Source organism: Spea bombifrons, chromosome 3, assembly GCF_027358695.1.
Source record: "Spea bombifrons isolate aSpeBom1 chromosome 3, aSpeBom1.2.pri, whole genome shotgun sequence".
Classification (NCBI taxonomy): Eukaryota; Metazoa; Chordata; class Amphibia; order Anura; family Pelobatidae; genus Spea; species Spea bombifrons.
The window spans coordinates 70156072-70173000 of record NC_071089.1 but is presented as its reverse complement, the minus strand read 5'-3'; the positions used below and the strand labels follow the sequence as shown (position 1 = coordinate 70173000).

The 16929-nt window shown below is 38.4% G+C and overlaps 2 protein-coding genes across 4 annotated transcripts in view; one reads left to right on the top strand and one right to left on the bottom strand.

Annotated features, from left to right (window-relative positions):
* Positions 1-774: 774 nt before the first annotated feature.
* On the top strand, positions 775-5329 carry PRSS35 (serine protease 35). The gene is made up of 2 exons (XM_053460083.1): positions 775-912; positions 3067-5329. The coding sequence occupies exon 2, from the start codon at positions 3086-3088 to the stop codon at positions 4346-4348; it is 1263 nt and encodes a 420-aa protein (XP_053316058.1). The 5' UTR covers positions 775-912; positions 3067-3085; the 3' UTR covers positions 4349-5329.
* Positions 5330-10359: 5030 nt separating this feature from the next.
* The window catches only part of SNAP91 (synaptosome associated protein 91), a 50984-nt gene continuing 44414 nt past the window's right edge, over positions 10360-16929 (bottom strand). The window contains exons 23-28 of one of the 3 annotated variants that reach the window (XM_053460078.1): positions 15296-15439; positions 13698-13728; positions 13000-13114; positions 10891-10974; positions 10575-10670; positions 10360-10470 (exon numbers count right to left, since the gene is read on the bottom strand). In XM_053460078.1, coding sequence (XP_053316053.1) covers positions 10378-10470; positions 10575-10670; positions 10891-10974; positions 13000-13114; positions 13698-13728; positions 15296-15439 — 563 coding nt within the window. In that variant the 3' untranslated portion in view covers positions 10360-10377. The remainder of the gene's footprint in view (positions 10471-10574; positions 10671-10890; positions 10975-12999; positions 13115-13697; positions 13729-15295; positions 15440-16929) is intronic. The other 2 variants (XM_053460080.1, XM_053460079.1) reach the window with 2 other exon arrangements.

Sequence of the window (16929 nt, the reverse complement as noted above, 5' to 3'; positions counted from 1 at the left end):
TACAACTAAATAGCACATGGCTGAGGAACTGCAAGATAAAGTACACAGTATAATATAATAAGACATTTCTAAATGTAAAAGATGACTGTGTCTATAGCGCATAACAATAAGTGACATAGAAATGAACAGAGTGTGTTACAGGGTTTTGCAAATTTCATCTCAGGTCTGTTCACACAGTAATAAATTAAATCTATCCTCAGGGTGTAGAGATACTTGGACAGTCTGCCCTTAACTTGAGTCTTTAATTGAAAGGAGAAGCCAGCAGCTACTTGGAGAAAATGCTTTCTTATGGTGGATCTGTAATTACAGCTGAGAAACAGCACATGCAACAAGAATGGCTGAGAAACACAAAACCGACAGAGCCGGCTGTAAAAAAGCTTCCAAACTAAGGCAGTCAGGTAACTAACTAATGCAGATGATATGGCAGACAGATGCTCAGCAAGGGTCCTGTTGCCAAAATCCTAGATGACACCGTCTCTGCTGTCTGATTTAATTCCATTTAAATGTGTGAGCAAAACTGAGCTCTCTCACGCCCCCTGCCTGTGATGGAGATCAGTGCATCTAAACCACACACTGGCATCTTGCTACTGGAGGGGCAGTGTATGGTACCCCACCTAACACACCCCTCTTCTTAATGTCTTCATTCTCTCTGCTTGTGCAGAAAGAGTCAGCTTTGTCTTGTTCCTCCCCTTCTCTTTCCCTCCCTGTTTGCTCCTGCCCTCCTTGTAACCCCCCTCCTATACTTGTCCCTCCTCTCCCCTGTATGAGCTGGAGGTACACAGAGATCTGCTGCTAGCTACCTCCAGCATAGGAGTTCACATCTACTCTACCTCCTTCAAGGAGGCTAGTAGAGTGCAGCATTGACTGGGGATGTGGACCTGGGCTGCTGGGGCATCATTTATTCAACTCTAGGTAAGTAAGTGCATATCTTTTTAAATGTACTGGGGATAGAGAATGGATCTTTAGGGGATTCCTGCACACACCTGCTGTTCTATGGGCACTTAAACATTTCACACTGACAAGTTCTTAGACACATTATATATATATATATATATATATATATATATATATATATATATATATATATATATATATAATCAAAATATATAGGATCTCCTACATTATGTGATTATGGAAATTGGGCTGTATCACACTGCAAAGTATCTGCATGAGCAAGATAAGATCTAGGTTAAATGTAATATATATATACATGCAAATATATATATATATATATATATATACACACACACGCAAAGTGGGATTTTCAATTGATTGATGGAGTTGTCACTATCTGTTTGTATTGCTATTAAATCCATCCATTAATCCACTGTTATGGAGCAGAGAGCAGAGTCTAGAATGATATTTAACCATTTGAGACTTGTAATAAATTGGTTTATTGGCATATACAATAGTATTTGGGGAGCAGGGGTTTCTGTGTATTTGGAGTCAGAACACAAACTTATAGTTCATGTATAGTCCATTCTTGCTCATCTTTTGTCTTGAAGTTGATGGAATTCATTTGCATCCCACCCGGAAAATTGTGCTGTAACCTATTAAATTCACATTACTCCCCACTAGAGGATTTCACTTACAAACATTTGTTGGGCAAATAAGGACTGAGCATTTATTTCCAATAGCTTTATAAAGGGATTTTTTTGTGTACATATGAATTTGGGAATACATTCGTATTACGTCCCTGCTCTAAAAAACAAAAACAAAAAAAAAACACCCATGTATGACGAATTTTTTTTTTATTTTGTTCCCTACAACATCATGAGAAATATAACAAACTATAGGATGGGAAACAGCAAATTATGCACAAGCACCATGCATTCAGGGGGACCAATCTATTAGAAGACTTTGTCTGTCTGTATTACTTAGGTTAGGCTTAAACATGAAAACATTAACTGGTTATGATCCTAATGCAGTCCCCCCCCCCACCCCATTTTTTACAACATCTATAAAGGCATTTGGTAGAATTTATTTTAAAACAGATGTCCTAATTAAGCACTTTAGTCATCCCATTACTGCCAATTTACCAAGAAAAAGCTATACTTGGACAGAGAAAAAAATAGTCCAAGATTTATTCTAGTTTTTCTTAGCCTGCTCTGCCACCTACTGGACGTAATTAGTATAACATAGAATTCACTTTCTGACTACACGTTTATAGAGATTTTAAATAACCCCGATAGGTATGGACAAAGAACTCATGTAAACGAATTATTTCGGGAATATCAAATATAACTATAATGTATGGATGTAAAACCGTGGCATAACTGTTTATACACACTTGATTTTGTTTATAATGTAAACTATTTTAATACCATCAGTGGTCAAATATATATATAAGAGCACTGCTGGTATATAGTGTTAGATGTAATACAGTCTGCATTCCATTAGTTTCCACAGTGATTTTTCACATATTAAGCCAGGGAAGTAGAGCAGAAGCTTTTTGCTCCCTGGATCACTAATTCTAAGATGTTAGGTCACTGCCAGAACCATTCTTTACCCTTTTTTCTGTTTGCTCCCTTTATAGTATGTTAGTGCAGTTCCATTTGGGGCACTGTCCACATATGATAATACAATGTATGTGTTGTATGCCATATGCCCCTAGGGCAGCTATATTGCCAGGGCATGAACCTGGACTTACCCCTGAGCTGAAAGCTGCCAGCCCTCCTCAGTATGGAAATGAATATGGTCCATGTTATGATTGATACTTGGCCCTGCAAGTTCCATTATATCAAATTTGCTGCATGTTTACTAGACTTCTCCAGAATACAATACTAATATATGCACAAAAAGATGTGTTTTTAGTTGAGTTCTTTTCCTATGTTTCTCATAGACCAAAGAAGCAGCATACTATCCAGATTATATGAAGAGTTTTAGCCTAGTTATGTACATTACACATACATTTATGGGGATTACTTCATTATCCTTCTGAAAAGCTAGACTGGCTCACGCATATTTATATATATATATATATATATATATATATTTGATTGAAATGCTAATACCATTTGTGTTCTAGGCTATTATTTTTAACCATTTGTTTATTTAATTATCTAGACCAAAAAAGTTTGGAAAAATGGCCCAAATTCGTATTATGTTCATCCTGTCCTTCACGTTGATGTCAAACCTCGGAAAAGGAGATGACTTATACGAGGACTACACGTGGCATGTCAACAAAATACCTCGGATTGTAACTTCAAATGTTTTCCACCTTAAAAGTCCAAATTTTGACGCAGAACCCAAGTTGGAGCTGAATGGAACATGTGGAATTGAATGCCAGAAGACTTTACCAACTCCATCTCTAACGGACTTGGAGCATTACCTCTCCTACGAAACTATGTTTGAGAACGGTACACGCACCCTGACCAAGGTTAATGTTCGACACTGGCCACCTGGGCATGAAAACATCACAGTGGCAAAACACTCTTTGCGTAGAAAAAGACAAGTGTATGGCACTGACAGCAGGTTCAGTATATCAGACAAGCATTTTATGACCAACTACCCATTCAGCACAGCAGTTAAACTGTCTTCTGGCTGTAGTGGCATTCTCATTTCGCCCAAACACGTTTTAACGGCCGCGCATTGTGTTCACAATGGAACAGATTATGTTAATAATGCCAAGAAGCTACGTGTAGGTATCTTGAAAATCAGGTCCAAAAGAGGAGGTAAAAGACGCAAGGGGTCAAAACGGAACAAAGGAGGCGAGCCTGAGGATGCCGATTCTCTGTCAAAAGGTGGCAAGAAGCAGAGGAGAAAATCTGTTCAAAAGAGATCAGCTGCTGAAGAAAAGATAAGCACTGAATCTGGAAGGGAAAGAGGTTCTTCAGGTGGGAAACCATCTTTCCAGTGGACAAGGGTAAAGTCTATTCAGATCCCTAAAGGATGGTTCAAAGAGGTTACAGAAAAAATGTCCATAGATTACGATTACGCTGTTCTGGAACTGAAACGACCTCATAAGAAGAAGTATATGGAACTCGCAGTCAGCCCCGAAGTAGAAAAGATGCCAGGAAGTAGAGTGCACTTTTCAGGATTTGATGAAGACAGACTGGGCCAATTGGTGTATCGCTTCTGTAGTATTTCAGAGGAATCTAGTGATCTGTTTTATCAGTATTGTGACGCAGACCCTGGCTCAAGTGGTTCAGGAATTTACATCCGTCTAAAAGAGCCAAATAAGAAAAAATGGAGGCGCAAGATTGTTGCTATCTACTCAGGACATCAGTGGGTTGAAGTTAACGGGGAACAGCAGGATTACAACGTAGCTGTAAGAATTACACCTCTGAAATATGCTCAGATATGTCTTTGGATACATGGAAACAATGCTGATTGCACTCAAGGGTGAACTTGGCTGAAACCATGAAGTCCCATTGAGATCTCCAGTTAATGGAAAGTAGCAATAACAAAAATACTGGAATAGTGACCCCTACTAACCCACAAGGGTGGTATAACTGTTACAGAGAATAAAACCATGTCATTAAAACTAGTGTCACCATACGCTCATCTTACTAGAACCAGAGACTGAAGGCACTTCCAAAGTCAACTTTGAAATTTGAAAGCGATATATATCTGTACAATAACATTTGATTTTCTAAATATGCATTGCCTGAGCTGTACAATATTTTTCCACAAGGTTTTTTGGGAAGACATGCATCTTAACCAGCCAACGGCATACATATCTTCTACTCAGGGTTTGCAGTCCTGCATATCTCGCTTCATATTTCCTGCAAGCACACAATTCTATATGCATGAGAGCACCAGTAACCTTGTCATTATGGTAACATAATCCAGTGTTTACAGCAGGCAATAAATGCAGCCAGAGCGAAGTGTTTGTATTGCAAATGAAACATGCTTAGAAAATGATGCTGCATACATTTACAGTAGGCATAGCAAGTCGTTGGCTATCCAAGTATTGATGGTACTTTAGAACTAGTAGTCCACTGTACAGCGCTACAGAATATGATGGTGCTATATAAAACAATAAATAATATTAACAGTAGGAGCACCACCAAAGATACCATTTCTGAAGCCTTGCAAATGAGAATTAATTTCTGCATATTCCACGAGAGTATTGGGGACCTGGAGATTCTTCGGTGATGGATTCTGAACATACTGCCATTTGTTTTACTCCAGAATGAAACTGGTCTCTTGTTTGACTTAGAATATGACAGTAAAAAAAAAGTTAAAAGACAAAGTAACCTTCTACATCAAGTATAAAATGTAAGATCAAGTTTCTATAACCCCAAGCACATAAACATCTATGGGTTTTGTTTTTTAATAGAAATGTTGCATTTTGTTCCATATTATACAAGCCAAGGAACCACCAGTACCTTATTTTTATAATTTAAACTATTCTCTCTGGATGCAAAGACACAGAAAAAGAATTCATGTTTTATTTTATAAAAAATAAAATCTTCCATGTTTCGGTGCTACACTCATTGCCTGCTCCCTCACATTATAACTCTTGAATAGGCCACCAATTCTGACTATCCTTATTCGAGCAGGACCCTTTGATTGAACTGTGTTCAAGCTTTGATATAAAAAACTGTTTAGACATTACTAATCTCTTATGATCGCTTTATGAACTGCTCAGTAAAAGGATAACATGTTAAATCGTTTTTTTTAGGATTATTAAGCATGTTTTTTGTATGATGTTCCATTTGGAGGTGTTATTTGCTTAATTAGGTCAACGCACATAAATCTAATGATACCAGGCATTGCAATGCAATCTATCACCGCCTTTGCCATTGTTATGTGGGATATATAAAAATTCTTTCTTTCTGTTGGAATGTCTGTTACCTGCTCATGCTCTATATATATTTACCGCTAATGCTGACATTATTAACCTCACTATAGACCAAAGACTTCAGGGACCGTAACATTGTGTACTCATCAGTTAATGTCTGGTACACAGAGGTAACACGCATATTGAGCGCCATTACTGTAGTCATTTCAGGGGGTGCAGTTATCACTGGCTGCTCCCTGGTGGTCAGGCAAAAGTGGAATTTGGGCATTGATGTCACCAACGTCCACTGTTGAAGTAAACTACAGAAGGGGAGAGCAGGAAAAGAAATTGGTGGCATCAATGGCCAAGTCCAACTTCTGCTTCTCCCTGGTGGTCAAGCGAGAGTTGGATCTGGTCTTTGATGCCACCATTTTCCATTCCTGCTCTCCTGCTTCCGTTTACTTCAACAGTGGAAATATGAATGCAATATGAGGCACAAGTATAACCACCAGCTTTTCTTAGAAACCATTTCAATTGTTTCCTACCCTACTCGAGATCAGGTATAAAAATAGAAGGTAACCATAATGTTACCGGTAACAGTAATGCAGGAAATTAGCAAGGGGAACTTCTGCTTTGTTGTTACTGTTACTGTCACTTTGCAGTCTTGCTATTTAGAATACATTCATAGTACAAATGTAGCAGATTGTATATCAGTGTTTCTCAGATTGTTTCCCAAACACCCCTTGATATTAAACCCATTCTGTTTCTTATGAAAAAGAAATCAACTCAAGTCATCACCACTACCCTAAAGTGCACATAAACCACAGGTTGAGAAACTCTGCTATGGGAATTAAAACATTATTGCTAATTTATTGCTAATTCCTAGCAAAAAAATAAATAAATAAGAATGTTATTCTTTGCAATATATCGGCCTACAATGGAGTTATTTTTTTACCCCCTGGGCTCATAAGATGCTGATTAGTTACTGAAATTTTACAGTCTCATACTGTATATGGTGCTAAAACAAGGGACATAATAACTATTTGCCTATGTTACATGCTACTCACAGGATGTTTTAGGTGCTATCTTTATATGATCATTTATTAATGTGTTAAAAACCAGTTGGTTTTATTTAAATTTGCTACGGTAAATACTTAGTAATGTAATACATCCTTAGAAACATGTCAGGAAACATGCGTGGCATTCAATGTAACATGTTTCATACACTTGTAAACCATACTGTGTAAAATTTGCTTGTATGCACCCAAAGTCTGTGGCATCCTTTCTGTACCCAGCAGGTCAATATGTCTTTGGAACTTCATTAGTAAAGTACTGAAACAATGAACTGTAATATAGGTAAATTTGCTTTTTTTGTAGGATTGAAAACACTAATACAGTACATCAGAACTATAAATCTTTATAAGTAACGTCAGAATTAATTTATTGTACTTTAATGCATCATTAAAATTAATAAAAAACTAACTATTTCTCCTTGAGCCAAATCCTCATTCTGTCTTGAGTGGAATACAAAGTCATGCAGTGATACAACAGCCGGGGCAAGTGACTTTAAGAAAACCACAAACACTCAATAATGCACCAATCTCATCCATAATCCACCAAAATACGATTAAAAAAAGCTGAGAGTTATGGATGACGGTTACCATAGTGTTCAGGTGCTCACAGCGGCATCCAGGTTTGAGCTAACAACCAGGAATGCCCACAGTAGGAATCTATGGATGAGATGTGCACTTATTAATTATTGATCTATATATATATATATATATATATATATATATATCAGCATTATATTCTGTAGCGTTGTACAATGGGTAAACAGGACATAACATGTAGTGCATCACATAATCTGGATTTACAAAAACAAAGGGCCCTCTGTCATAAGATAGACATTATTGAAGTTATCATATCTTTATTTCTATTGCCATCACGCTCCTACCCATTTCTTACTGGTTGCACCATGAGAGATTGAAGAAAAATAGAAGCCCATATGGTTTACACAATTAAAAGAAAACTGGGGTATTTTGAGTTACTCCTCTAGCCATTATTTAAATAAAAAATACTAATTTTTCATAACTATGATACCCTCCCTATAAGATTAATTTGTAGAATTACCTAGATCCAACCGTAGCCCAGGTAAGAATACTCTCTCGTGCCCTCTCCCCCACTTGGCAGCCAAACAGATATAGCTTACGTGCTAAACAATGTCCTATGCCTATCCCTGTTAAGAAGCCACCTCCTGACGTCTCCTTCCAAAAAAGTCCTTTACTTAGAACTTTACTCTTCATTCCCGAGCTGCCCTGCTGACACCAGGACCTCTTACAACTCTAAGCCCAACACCCCACTGATTCAGGCACCCCAGGCTGCTATCTGGGCCAACCTGGTCACGCATGATCCAGGATGACCTTCAGTTTTATACAGTCATTTAGCTGGAGCCAATCATTTCTCCCTAGCACTCTCATTAAAGTAACTAAAGCAGCATTGAGCGATTTTAAAGAGGGTTCTACTGAGCATCTGCAAGAATCATTGGCGGGTGCATGGGATAGCTAGGTCGCATCGGGGACGGGGAGCGCAGTGCGGGGAGGAAGCCTCTGCTTATCCCCATGTCTTTAATTTTCATATCGGCTTACTCCAAATAACTAAAAAACGATTAGCATGCAGTAAAATAAACTGGTGTTCATGCAAAATGGACTCCCATATAGATTTGACATGGAAATGGTCCTGTATTAAAATTAAAGCCCACTTTTCTTCATTGCAAAACAAAATTTACTATATACAGCACTGGACATATGATCAAATAAAATTGCATTATTTTAGGCATCCCTGGGCAAATCTACCTGGTAAAGAATGAGACCAAGACTTTGTATACTTTTGCTTCTGTTCAAGGTGTTTATTGCATCTCACAGGGCAAACATGCACTGGGTCTTTAAACCAAGATACAAAGGAAAGCCATTTTGAAATTGATTTTAAATACTTTTATCCCCTGTTTGGAGTGTATGTTTTCCCCACAGTAAATTCAGATACAACCATCGATTAAATAGTTAACTTGAAAGACTTACAATAGGTGAACATCTTTCCTAGCCAACGGACTTCTACAAACAGCTGCTAAGCCACTTGTAACACTGATCAACAGTGACTTTATTTGTATGCAACCAAGACCTTAAGCCAAGCCATCAGCACAAAACAGTATGAGTGTGTGAACAGGAGTGTAAATCTCACAATATGTACAGGAAAGGGTACAACTGGGTTGGAGGTCATTCACAGACTGTACAAAAGCTACTCACAGCCAACTTATTGAATGAGAAAACAGAGTTAAAAAGTAACACAAAGCAGCACAAATTAAACAGAATTACAGTAAAACGTTAAAAATTATATTAATGTATGCATTGACTACGGGTACACCAAAGCACTTGGTGTTCCATGAGAAATACACCTACATTTCTTGAAATAGCACACAATCAATGCAAGCTTAACCTTCAATTATTTTAGGACAGATCCATAAAGCTAACACAAGACATAAAATAAAACATAACAAATCAAAGACAAATAAAATTGAATTAAATATATATAACTTAAACAAAAAAAACATTATCTTTTCCTGATATGTCTCTCAGCTCCAGATGACTACCAACCAGAGCAATATCTTTGATTTTTTTGTTATATATTACTATAAATGATAAAAAAAATTGTTCAGAACATATATAGTACAAGATACAGAAAATAAGAATTTGTTTTTCTTTCTAGAATGGACCGTTTCTGTGGGCAGTTCTTTCACACAATCACACACACACTTACACAACAACAGGTTTGTATTGGAGCCTTTTCTGTACTTACACAGATAGAACAATGATATTCAAACATCATAGATATGATAAACCCTCAAAAATAACAGACATTTCTCCCCTGACTGCTCAGTACGCGCGCACACACACACACACACACACACAACACCTGCATATTTTGTTTCTATTTGAGAGATACAGAAAACAACCAGAAGATATGGGAAACATATACCCAATGATGAAAACTGGAAAGCACAGAAAACCCATACGCACAAAAATATGATATATAGCAGAAAACAGCTAAGGTAGAACACGTCCCTAATGTTTACTTTCACAGCTGTGCTACACATTTCGGAGGAGAGAGGAATCCAAGTACTGTGTTTGGTACTGGTGGCTCATGTTAGAAATTCTGAGCAGCGATCTGTTTGTAGGCTCCAAATTCAAATTGTCATTTCACAAAAATAGCATCTGTGAAAAAAAGTAGCAAAATTAGCTATAACACTGTCGGAATAGAGTGGGTCAATACTTGGCCAAGTCAGAATAGTGAACGTATACAACAGATATTCTTAAACTACTTATTTAGGGACTATTATGTGAAAATGAAATCAGTAATCTTTAGCATTTTCCATATCTGATGACCCACTCCCATTTTTCTAAATTATGCTCCTTTTATATGTTGCTGACCTGCCATTATGTGGAAGAGGACACAGCTAGCAACCACGACGACAACCATCAAAGGCACCCAAACAAGGATAGGGGATAATATTTGGGAGAAGCGTCAGTTTAAATCTGAACACTATAAAATATGAACTTTTAAAAGGAAAAAAACAGCATATATTATACCTTACAGATTTATAAGAAGTCTTTGATGTTGAGGTCTGCTAATGGATCTTTTGTTGGAGGTTTCTTAGGGCTTGGAGAAGCAGGAGTTGGACTTGGAGAGAGCTACAGGAGTAAACCCAACATTTAGTAGAAAGAAGTTTATTGCACAACTGTAAAAGGAGCATTAGAAAGAATTTAAAAAGCTTATAATGCAAGCTGAATCATACCGGAGTGGTATTTCCCCCAAAGGCCGGCCGAATCATGGACTGCCCATACATCATTGGCTGTTGGGGCATCATAGGGACATTTGATCCAGCTGGAGGCTGAAAAAAATTATAGGCATGTAAGAACCAATAGAAGAAAAAAAAAACACACTCTGGGTGCTAAGCACACTTCAGAACAAACATAAGTGTATATATTATATATAGAGAAAACCATAATTTACGCTGTTAGGGGAAATCACAATAAATTTAGTGAGGTGGGGGTTACTTTCTGCTTTATTTCATTACTATGTTAATGTGCACATGTGTTTAGTTTACTTACAAGACCAAACCCTGCTGCTGCCTGTGCACCCGGAGCAGCACCTGCTGCTGGGGGGACTCCGCTCACAGGAGGTACAGACCCTTGCTAAAAAACAGAAATATAGGATTATTCTGGGCCCCATAAACACCAAACTGCCAATGGAAGCCAAAATGAATATATTTGGTTGAGCAATATTCAGGTAAATTAATTCCCGTATTTGCTCGATTATAAGACGACCCCCCAAAATCAAAATATTAATTTAGGGAAAAAACAAAAAGCCTGAATATAAGACTACCCTATAGGAAAAATGTTTTACTAGTAAATATTAATTCATGTAAACTAATTTTCATATTTAATAAAAACTATGATTGAGAAAAATATATTTTCTATTTCCTTTTATTTGCCAACCTGCCCCCCCCAGTTATGCACATCTCCCCCAGGCTTGCCACTCTGCCCCGAGAAATGCCTTATACCCCCCTATTTGCCACTCTGCCACATGATGTGCCTTTTAACCCTCTATATGCCACTCTGCCTCCAGAAATGTCTTATACCCTCCTATATGCCACTGTGCCCCATGATATGCCTTTTAACCCCCTATATGCCCCTCTGCCCCATGATATGCCTTATACCCCTATATGCCACTCTGGCATTTAGGGGGTTAAAAGGCATATCATGGGGCTGAGTGGCATATAGGGGGTTAAAATGCATTTCTGGAGATATATATATATACTGCTAACAGCAATCACACTCCTATCAAGCCAAGGCAGCCAGTACATGCTGGAACCTGGAGATGATAGAAGTGTGATTACAGCCTCCCTATGCCATGCTACCACCCCCACCCCCCCTTACACATCCATGCTATCACACACACTCATTCACAAACATTTAAATACTCATTCATTCCATTAATCACACATACACACACACGCTCAAACCCCCCAGCCCCCCACCCCCTTACCTGAACTGCAGATCTCCCACTCGCAGACTTCTGCAGGGGCCTGGCTGTGCGAGCAACTTCTCTGACCCCGCCCCCAGAGGAAGGAGGGGGGAGGTAGAGTTATGTGAGTACTGTGCTACCTTCCTGTTCTCCCGCTTCTAATAGCAGAGACGCTGCTCGCGATCAAAGCCCGGTAAGCAGCACGGCCCCAGCAGAATGAGGTCTGATTAGAAGACGACCTCGATTATAAGACGAGCATTTGCTCTGGAAAAAACCTCGTCTTATAATTGAGCAAATACGGTACTACGTCAACCAGGACTGGCTATGGAATATGAGAACCTCTACTCAAGGACACCCACATTAAAAGAACCAAATTAAGCAGCTCACTGAGATTCCACCAGCATGTCAAATGTTCAAGACTCAAACACATATTACAACAATAACGGAGACTGAAACGGAGGAGGTCCGCTGGCGGAGTCCAGGCCACAATCAGCATGCAAAACACAAAAAAGGAGGTTTGCCTGACAATTCCTCTTGTGAAAAAAATGGCAAACCATCTATTTCTTCTTAATGTTATTTCATAAAGGTAACAGCAGGAAAGCACCACAACAAAGCCTGGCTATGATTAAGCACAAAGCTTTACTGTGTTTTGTTATACAGCTTTCTCACTTGTCTTTAGTAAGTACATTTTTGAAATTTGCTTGATGTTTTTTTTTTCACGAGAGAAACTGTCTGCCAAAACTCTTTTATTGTGCTTCTCAAAAACACATATGCCAGATTTGCTTTATAGAATTTGTCCAAAACAGAATTGGGTTTATTTGACAGGCACTTTTTTTTCGGGCATTTTTCCTACTTAATACCTGAGAAAATGTCAGACTATCTTGACCTGACAGTGGAGTCAGTCATTGTTCACAACTGTCCAAGGAGCATACAATAAATATGTTCCTATTTACAAGTTATTCAGAAGACACTACTGTCTCATTATGTAATCTAAGAGCAGAAGTGACCTCCAAAACGGATCGCACACAACTTTTGTACAGGCCAACGGGCGAAAGCAAAAGATGTTGAATTCGACAATCTTAGACCAAGGTCATTATATGAAACTACCCTGCAGTAAGAGCACAAAGGTATATTTTATAGATTAAGGTTTAGAGGGAGAGCAGAGTAGAAGAGATATACAAAAATCACCATACCATAGGACCGCTTGATGGACCACCACCAGAAGCCCATGTTGCTGGAGCAACCTTTGGCTGCCAATTAGCACCGCCTGTAAGCTTCTTCTCCCCACCACTCCAGTGAAGATCTCCCCTGGGTGAGTAACCAAATGTCATTTATCGCAAAGCACACAGCTCCGACAAGCAATCACACAAAAAGAAAGTACAGATCCAGGTATTAAACATTTGCACACTTATACCTGATACTTTGGCCATCTGTCACAAACACCATCCTGGTGGTCAACATTGTGCTTAAAATATATTCTAATCAGTTGTACAACTAGTGTAGAACCAATGAGGGATAATGTCATTTGAAAGGGCAATGGATGTATTACTGCAGCTGTATATACGGTATGTGAATAGCATTTTTATTTCAATGATGTTAAGGCTGGTGGTTGTTTTACAAAAACAAAACTCACAGGTTTCTATAAAGCATACCAAAACATTACAAAAGAGTTTCATTTTAAGAACAAAGAAAATCAATGGCAACATACAAAGATACTTCTTAGACTGAATTTACACTAGTTATGGCGGTTTAAATATTCAAAAGTCTTTTCTATTGTCTTGTGAAGAGAATCTTCTGGTTTTACTTTGGGGTTTTGCCTTTTACACATTTTGCATTTTTCAGAGAATGATTTCTTAGTTTCTAACTAAAATTAAACAGGAAAAATGCTTACTTTTTAACAGTGGTGCCAGAAATTCCAAGATCTGAAAAAAGTTCAAATTTCATTTATGCGTTAGCAGAGGTAGGAGTGTTACCAAAGGTTTTAGGACAAAAAAGAGTCAGAGAGAAAAAGCAGAGCTACAGAAGTTCATTTCTTTCATCATTCCTACAATACACAGAACATAAATAGAGCAATTTACTTAAACTACATTTTTGTTATCTGCTTTATATCAAAAAGATATGAAAACCAATATAAAATAAAAGAAATTACAAGAGCATAGATTAACAGCATGGTTAAACTCTGAAGACCAAAAAAAAGCATGACCAGAGCTAAATGGTAGAAGAACAACTCAACTAGGGCAAAACGATTTGGCAATTGGAACTGAATTTAAATCATGACTAGTTGGTAAAAAGAACGGTTTCATTCCACTAATAAGGATTGGTAGGTTTTCCTCATGTGGTTTAAGCCAACATAAACAGTGCCTTCAATCCCACTCCTAAATTTTTAACCCATAATGATCGCTTGGGTTACCTCCTCTCGCATGGTTCAGCAAGCTCTACTGCATAGAATTTTATATGGGTTCGAAAATCTGTCTGTAAAGAAACCATGCTGTTGGATGCTCTGTTGTAAAATTTCAGATTTAATAAGCAGACTGAACGATAAAGGGATAATGGCTTTCTGAGGTGTCAGGGCAGCATCAGCCATTACAGTGGAGCCACATGGATCTACCTTTAGGGCTGATGATGCAGAAACCACCACTTAAAACTTTTAACTCGCTAATGTATGTGCACTCAAGGTGCAAAAGAGGCCCATGTATATCTCCTCTCTGCTCGTTTGCTGATCACCTGTGCTGTCATCCACAGCGACGTGCTATGATATCATACAGCCCACACACAGGGGCATGATGCCATATCCTGGCATTCCACACATTCACTGTGCCCTGCTTACGTCACTGCTTCCATGCTGCAAGCATGAGTATATGCTCCATAAAACACATAGTAACTGGAGCATATATAGTGCATGCATGCTTGGTCTAAATCACTGTCTCAGAGAAGAAAAATACTTCATGCAGAAAAATAATATAATAGTTCAATATTCTTCAGCATGGAGGGCAACCAATTCTGACTGTATGAAGAAGCTGAATATTCCCTATATTTAAGAAACAGTTTCTGATTATACATTAAATAGTTTAGCTAGTATTAAATACTAGCCGAGGTGCCCATCATTAAAATAAGAGAGGTGCCCAGCCCACTTACATCCGCATGGAGTGGTTCCACTCAAGCTGCCAGCCGAAAGCACTCCATACATACAGGGTGCGGCCAGCTGGATATAACCAACCGCACGCTGACAAAGCCTAAAAACTAAACACGCGGCCTGTCATATCCAGCCACCGGCTGCACTTATGTCATCAGCGTGCCCTTAAATTAAAGATGCTAACATGCTTGGAGACTTTTTCTACCAGAATCGAGATGGCTAAAGTTTTTTTTTTCTCGAAAATTACATTAAAAAAATGACCTTTATGAAATGACATTTTTTTAACCCAGTTAACTGTGTAACTAATTATTCAACTGTTGGTCTGAAGCAACAAGAAATGGTAACATCCAACTTACTGCCTACTAAGCTGGCGAGAGACGAGTCGAGGTCACTGGCCATGGGTTTGCCTTGTGCAGTACTGTTTGCTGCTGTGAGTGTAGATGACATCTGGGATGAGGGGGTCATAGTTGGCATGAGAAGATCTCCTAAACCATCAAAAACTAAGACAGGTGAAGAAAAAAAAAAGATAAGAGGTAACTAATAAGAACATGTGCATATACATGCAAAATGCAAATATTGACATCTTTTGTAGCAATGCTGGATTTCCTGGATTTGTGAAACAGTACCCCTGCAGCTGACATGTCATTGAAGTAAACGTACTATAAAATAAGTATGTGCACGATGGGTATCTAAAATGTAGAAAAAAAGAAATCAGACGTTGACAGTCTCTTTTTCTCATAGGTAATCTGTTAAAGCATATCCATTAACATCGCTTCCTACGGCAGAGCATTTGACATTTTCTTTCACTCTTAGGCAGGCAGAGTAAATCATGTATGCCACTATATTCTCTCGTGTGTCGTTCTATGCTCCTGTTTCCCCTTCATTGCATCCTACAAACACTGATGTCAGATATAGACACCTACGCAATTCTTTATGGAAAAGAAATCTTCACGGTTGACTAATCACATCATTGTAAACACAAACCATATCTGTTTTTTTTTAATTACGTTTGCATAGATTTCTTGAAATTATTTTGTTCTGCAAATCCAGGAGATTATACTGCATTATTCCCATCTTTGTAGTTTTAACAGTGCTAATAGTAGGGGGGTTCTGTGTAGACGTTCTTCTGGTTAAACCTCATTCTCAACCTGGGGCACATGTGATTTTGCAAATAGGTAGTTCAATCAGTATATTTCAGATTCAACCAGGTACCAAAAAAACAATTATCTGGAGCTGGACACATTTCAGAAGGATACTACAGCTTTACCGGTACCTAGCCTGCTTAACATAACCAGAAATGGAATGAGAGTTAAGTGTGTATGATAGTCTTGAGATGATTAATGCCAGATTCCTGGAACAGCATCATGCAATTCACCGGCGTTTAGACACTAAAGTGAGTGTTGGCCGGAAGGTTTCAGCTGCAACTCAATTAACTTGATAACTTTAAGAAGGGACAAACTTGGCAGGCTTCTACTGCAAGGATGGACGAGTCAGTCCTGCATCATTTATAGTTGAGTGGGTTTTCTTGAATAATTGTCTGCAGTATGCAGATCCAGCTCTAGGCTAGCCCTTCTTGCAGAAGAATCCCACTGGGGATGGACCTTCATAATGCATAATGGAGTTGGTGGGCTAACCGTAACTCTCCGGTGATCTTAACGGTCAACTCTGACTTAAGTGAATAAACCCCAATAGCTATTAAAAACAAATGCAATGGTCTACCGATTAAATGCACAACTCACCATGTAATATTGTGGCACAGCCCCAGCATGGAAAGAGATAAAATGAAACAAAAATACAAACAAAATGAAAGCACGGTGGAATGTCGCGTGTAACAATAAGCAGAAAAAGGACTTGCATTTTACTCGGTTAGTTTCACATGCAGCCTATAAGTACATTTCTGTTACTTTATAGGGATACGGCTTGTGTTTACCTGTGTAAGTGAATAAAAACCCATGCAATTATACCATGCCAAATGATTAAAATAATTAAA